General features: G+C 40.5%; 1 protein-coding gene across 3 annotated transcripts in view; it reads left to right on the forward strand.

Annotated features, from left to right (window-relative positions):
• LOC111951903 (protein FAM83H) overlaps positions 1–6,921 on the forward strand; it is a 71,522-nt gene that overhangs the window by 17,891 nt on the left and 46,710 nt on the right. For all 3 annotated transcript variants that reach the window (XM_023970232.2, XM_023970229.2, XM_023970231.2), the window contains exon 3: positions 2,104–2,268. In XM_023970232.2, coding sequence (XP_023826000.1) covers positions 2,104–2,268 — 165 coding nt within the window. The remainder of the gene's footprint in view (positions 1–2,103; positions 2,269–6,921) is intronic.

Below are 6,921 nucleotides of genomic sequence, written 5' to 3' on the forward strand. Positions count from 1 at the left end.
ATCCATCCTCACCAATAAGCCATCCATCCTCACCAATAAGCCATCCATCCTCAACAGCTCCCGCCTGTAGGCGTATAGGCCAACATTGCTGTTCTGCAGAATGAACGAATCGTGCATTCCACCTAGCCACCTTGCCACCACATTCAGCATCATACAACCTATCACCTGCACATTACGAGTGCAAGCCATTTCTGTTCACATACAGTGCCTTCAGAAAATATTCACACCCCTTGAATTTTTTTAATTTTTTATTATGTTACAGCCTGAATATAAAAAGGATTACATTGAGATTTTGTGTCACTGGCCTACACACAATACCCCATAATGCCAAAGAGGAATTATGTTTTCAGCAATTKATTCCAAATTAATTAAAAATGAAAAGCTGAAAAGTATTGAGTCAGTATTCAGTATTCAACCCCTTTGTTATGGCAAGCCTAAATACGTTCAGGTGTAAAAATGTGCTTAACAAGTCACATAATAAGTTGCATGGACTCACTCGGTGTGCCATAATAGTGTTTAATATGATTGTTGAATGACTACCTCATCTCTGTACCCCTAAAATACAATTATCTGTAAGGTCCCTATGTTGCGCAGTGAATTTCAAACACATATTCAACCACAAAGACCAGGGAGGTTTTCCAATGTCTCGCAAAGAAGGGCATCTATTGGTAAATTGGTAAAAAMGAAAAAAGCAGACATTGAATATCCATTTGAGCATGGTAAAGTTATTAATTACACGTTGGATGGTGTGTAAATACATCCAGTCACTAMAAAGATACAGGCATTCWTCCTTGCTGGAGAGGAAGGAAGCTACTCAGGGATTTCACCATGAGGCAGTTACAGAGTTTAATGGCTGTGGTATGAGAACTGAGGATGGATCAACAACATTCTAGTTACTCCACAATACTAACTTAAATGACAGAGTGAAAAGAAGGAAGCTTGTACAGAATACAAATATTCCAAAACACGCAGCCTGTTTGCAATAAGGCACTAAAGTAAAACTGCAACAAAAAAATTGTTTATAACTTTATAACTTAAAAGTTGTTTAAAACTTTATGTCCTGAATACAAAGTGTTATGTTTTGGGGAAATACAACATAACATATCACTGAGTACCACTCTTTCAAGCATGGTGGTGGCTGCATCATGTTATGGGTATGCTGTTCATTGGCAAGGACTATCAAGATTTTGGGGGGGTTAAAAAGAAACGGAATAGAGCTAAGCACAGGGAAAATTCATTTTAAATACATTTGCAAACATTTCCTTTTTCTCAATTGAATCCATTTTGAATTCAGGCTGTAGCACAACAAAATGGGGAATAAGTCAAGGGGTATGAATACTTTCTGAAGGCACTGTAGATTAACTCGTTTTGGGATGGTGCTTTTATGGCGATGTGGGTTCCGTCTATTGCGCCGTTCATATTTGGGAACCCATTGATGGCATCAGGACAAAGAAACCCCTCTTGTCTTCAAGAAACCCCTCTTGTATATGTTCCTGTTCGTTTTGCTAATGACGTGCCTCTAATTTAACAAATGACTGTACTTTATATGTATCATGAATTCACAATGGAAATGCAATGAAATCGAAAAATGATTGAATTATTACGCTTACAATTTCACACATTTTCAACATATATTTTCCCCATTCTATGCTTGACAAGCAGTTCCCTTATTCTACCACTTGGCACTGTGTGCACGCATGGTCACGGCTGTGCGTAAGTTTAGGCACACTCTCAAGCAAACATTCATATTGCTAAATCTCACACTTTGCGTGGACATGATCCCCGTGCATGGTTTTTACGTGCAGATTTGTGCCTACGCACGATCGATAGGTGAGGCCTCTAGATTGTATATAGCAATATATTCCACTTATTATCTGAATTTCATTGATATACTAAGCTGKTGAATTTCAAGCACAGAGACAGACGATACTATATCAGTTGGTGTGTAACAGAAAGGATGTGCAATAGTACAATAGTAAATGTAGAACAATTGCACAGCATGTGATGTGTGTATTATGCCTCACTATTGCACGCTTTAACATTTGAAGCCAATGTAGGTCGAATGTTAGTGTGTCTGATGGTGTGCTCTGTGGTCCTCTCCAGGTGATCGCTGTGGTAATGGACACCTTTACAGATGTGGACATCTTTGCMGATATTCTGGATGCTGCCATGCGAAATGTTGCCGTGTATATCATTCTGGATGAACAGAATGCACACCACTTCACTAGCATGGCTTCCAACTGCCGGGTCGATCTGGAAAACATTCAAGTGAGTCTATGAAGTGATGCGCTTTCTTGAATGTACTGTATGTGCTGGAGTTTTCCTATTAAGACCCATTGATCATTTTAAAAGGGAATTTCACCCGAGGGGAACCTGGGCTTGTTTTCATCAGGTCCGAGGCTTTTCTAGGACGGTGAGATGTGTTTCACACATAATTGCCCAGGAGGAAGAGAGGGTCTTGGCTTTTTGTCGAGCAGCGTATATAATGCCTCACTATTGCATGCTTAAACATTTGCTTTAACATTTGAAGCTAATGTATATATTTGTGCCCACTCGGTGAACTAAACCATTGCAGAGGTCTAGACTAAAAGCCTATTTATGCTTGATCTGAAAAGGCTCCATATGGAGGGTGGTGACACTTGCGGAGCCTCAAGAGGCATGCCGAGGTCAAATGGAGCTCTTGTACCGCATTGCCATGCGCCTCACAAATTTTGTAACACTGCGGAGGGCTCTGAGTTACCTCTGCTGCAGAGAATAAGTTACCAGCCTCAGAAATGGCAGCCSAAATAAATGCTTCACAGAGTTCAAGTGACAGACACATCTCAACGTCAACTGTTCAGAGGAGACTGCGTGAATCAGGCGTTCATGGTCGAATTGCTGCAAAGAAACCACTTCCAAAGGACACCAATAAGAAGAAGAGACTTGCTTGGGCCAAGAAACACAACCAATGGTAATTAGACTGGTGGAAATCTGTCCTTTGGTCTGATGAGTCCAAATTTGAGATTTTTGGTTCCAATCGCCGTGTCTTTGTGAGACACAGAGTAGGTGAACGGATGAGATCCCCATGTGTGTTTCCCAATGTTATGCATGGAGGAGGTGTGATTGTTTGGGGGTGCTTTGCTGGTGATACTGTCTGTGATTTATTTAGAATCCAAGGCACACTTAACAAGCATGGCTACCACAGCATTCTGCAGGGATACACCATCCCATCTGGTTTGTGCTTAGTGGGACTATCATTTGTTTTTCAACAGGACAATGACCCAACACACCTCCAGGCTGTGTAAGGGCTATTTGTGACCCAATTCAGGGAACTAGGCGTATGTCGCAAGTCATGACTTCACAGTAGAGCCATTTGAAATGCCTTCTCGAACATGTGAACTTTCATGTGCCTTAATAGCAAACGTGTATGCCATCTGTAAATACGAATAAAATTGTTTAATTACGAGCCTAGTTGGTTTAGCCACAGAAAAAGYGAGCAACCTTCCCGTTAGCCATGATTGGCTGAGATAATGAGTGGGCTGGACATGCCAAGAGATGAGTATGGATTGGTCTGCCATATAGCACACGTCTGTCTACTTGTTATGAGAATTTCGTTATCAATGTTCATAAACTTAAATTAATCTACTCAGTCTGCAACCCAGAGTTTGTAAGACTATGGTTGAATTTAACAGAGAGTCCCAGCTTACAATAGTCAAAATGTTTATTCACGAGAGCGCTCCCAAGTCCATTATACAGACATTAATTTTATACTTGCTCCCTACTTACGCACATTATTCCACACAAACAGTAGATATCCTACGCACATACATACACACGAACAGTAGGTGAGTTGTATCCTTCTCCAGAGTTCTCACCACTATTTATCACTACCCAGCCGACAGTTCCATTCCCCCGAGATTAGAGAAACCTTGAGAAGTACTCCCTGTCCTATCATAAGTTTCTCAGAGTTATAGCCAGGTCGGTTCAAACACAGTTGAACTGTTCTCTGTATTTTCTTAGGCACACACTGTCTCGCCTATACTTCTAAATGGTAAGTCTTAACTTCTTATGGCTGCAGGGGCAGTATTGAGTAGCTTGGATGAAAGGTGCACAGAGGTGCCCAGAGTTAACGGCCTCCTCCTATGTCATAGTTGCTAATATATGCATAGTATTATTAGTATTGGATAGAAAACACTCTGAAGTTTCTAAAACTGTTTGAATTATGTCTGTGAGTATAACAGAACTCATATGGCAGGCAAAAACCTGAGAAGTTCCACTTTCTGTTTGGATTTTTTCTGGGGGTGACATATTTTCAACCAAGCTCTCATTGAAATTACAGCGAGATATGGATGGGTTTTCACTTCCTAGGGCTTCCACTAGATGTCAATAGAACTTTGTCTGATGACTCTGCTGTGAAGGGGGGCCGAAGGAGACAGGAATGAGTAATCACTGCCATGAGGTGCCCACGCATTGAACTGGCACGTTCACGTGAGAGAGCTCCGTTCATCGGTCAACTGAAGTCAATGTAATTCTCCGGTTGGAACGTATTCAAGATGTATGTTACAACATTCTAAAGATTGATTCAGTACATCGTTTGACATGTTTCTACTGACTGTTTACGGAACTTTGGACATTTCGTCACGTTATAGTGGACGCGCTTTGTGACTTTGGTTAGCGCGTTTGGTAAACAATTCCAAATAGCTAATTGGACATAAATTACGGACATTATCGAACAAATCAAAGCATTTATTGTGGACCTGGGATTCCTAGGACTGAATTCTGATGAAGTTCATCAAAGGTAAGGAAACATTTATCATGTATTTTCTGGTTTCTGTTGACCCCAACATGGCGGCTAATTTGGCTATTGTTCTGAGCTCCGTCTCAGATTATTGCATGATTTGCTTTTTCCGTAAAGTTTTTTTGAAACAATTCCATGTGTAACTTATTATCATCGTATTATCATCTACATTTATGATGAGTATTTCTGTTGAAACGATCACTTGATGTTTTTGGAACTAGTGAATCTAACGCGCCAATGTAAACTCTGTTTTTTGGTATAAATATGAAACTTTATCAAACAAAAACATGCATTATTGTGTAACAGAAGTCCTATGAGTGTCATCTGATGAAGATAATCAAAGGTTAGTGATTAATTTATCTCTATTTCTGCTTTTTCTAACTTGCTATCTTTCGCTGGAAAAATGGCTGTGCTTATTGTGGTTTGGTGGTGACCTAACATAATCGTTTGTAGTGCTTTCGCTGAAAAGCATATTTGAAATCGGACACTTTGGTGGGATTAACAACAAGATTACCTTTAAAATGATATAAAACACATGTATGTTTGAGGAATTTTATTTATGAGATTTCTGTTGTTTGAATTTGGCGCCCTGCACTTTCACTGGCTGTTGTCATATCGATCCCGGTAGCGGGATGCAGCCATAAGAAGTTAACCACCCGTAACCCTATAACACAAACACTAACCATACAAACTCTACCCAATACACGTTTATACCACGCTTACTGTAAATTTAGCTATCTTAGCCATCTTATTTTTGCTAACTTACCTTCAACTTGTGCAGAGCTAAGGGTTGAAAGCGCATGTCGGTGAATTCTGTACCACCTACAACAAAATACATAACAATACACAATTTAACTACCCAAACCATTGTATTGTTCTCTATTAGACTGACTAGCTTAGCATAGCATCGACGTTTCAATATTGTCAGCTTGCTGATTGCTATCTAGCATCGCAAGATTGCTAGCCAGCAWCGCAAGATTGCTAGCCAGCTGAGACTGGCTGAGAACCAACCACATTCATCATCACCAACACACAGAGAGTGAGTTAGCTAAAGCGACAATTCCATTTTTTGTAACGGAGTGTTTTCCACACAAGGATCGAAAAGATTGCTACCAGATTGAGCTACTCTTATTTGCTAACATTAGCTAGCTTATGTTAACTAACGTCAGTCAAAGATTTCTATCGAACAAACAAACATTTTTACTCTGCTGAAGGTAGCTACCAGTCTAGCAGCGACTACCATGGTATTGGTGAAATTTATTGAGAGTGTGTGTATACCAAAAAAGATAGCTATATGATTTATCTGATGGCTTTCAGTGTTCAATACAGGACTYTAACGTTAGCTAGTTAACCTACCTAGCTAGGTTAMCAAGCTAGCTAACGTTAGTTTACCTCTAATCGAGAATCTTCCATTTGTTGTGAAAGAAAACATCTCAGCTGTCGTTGAAATGGATTCCCCATCAGTTCAGCCTAAAATCCCTCTGGTATTTTTTTCTTCAGRGTAAGGTGCATCATTCTTAATAGCCACAAGCCACTGGCAGCATCTGGGGAAAGGTAGAACGATGAAAGATAACTAATTTTCGTGCTTGTTTGTAATTAGCACAAAACACCACACAGGCATGATGACAAACGTTAGTAAAAAAACAACAACATTGTAAACAAAAAAAAGTTCTGAGTACATACACAATGCCATCATCCATCTACCTTAGCGGGCGGTATCTGCATTCGCTATGAATGCTGGACTTTGTGCTTCACTATGAGCAGACGAATACACKGGAAGTCAAAACTTTGCAATTCTACCAGTGAAATGAAAATGTGCTAGTTCTAGCTTGTGGTTTGGATAATTGTGATATTTATGATAAAAATGTAATMTTGTTACTATAGTAATGACTTTATGCCGTGGCAGAGCCAGTGTGAAATTSCCCTTTAACTTTGAAACTTGGCCTCCCGAGTAGTGCAACGAMCTAAGGCACTGCATCGCAGTGCTAGCTGCATCACTACAGGTCCTGGTTRGATCCCAGGCTATGACGCAACCGGCCGCAACCAGGAGACCGATGAGGCAGAGCACAATTGCCCCAGCGTCGTCCGGATTAGGGGAGGGTTTGGCCGGCTGGGATGTCCTTGTCCCATCGCACTCTAGAGAC

This window comes from Salvelinus sp. IW2-2015, linkage group LG25, assembly GCF_002910315.2.
Source record: "Salvelinus sp. IW2-2015 linkage group LG25, ASM291031v2, whole genome shotgun sequence".
Taxonomy (NCBI): domain Eukaryota; kingdom Metazoa; phylum Chordata; class Actinopteri; order Salmoniformes; family Salmonidae; genus Salvelinus; species Salvelinus sp. IW2-2015.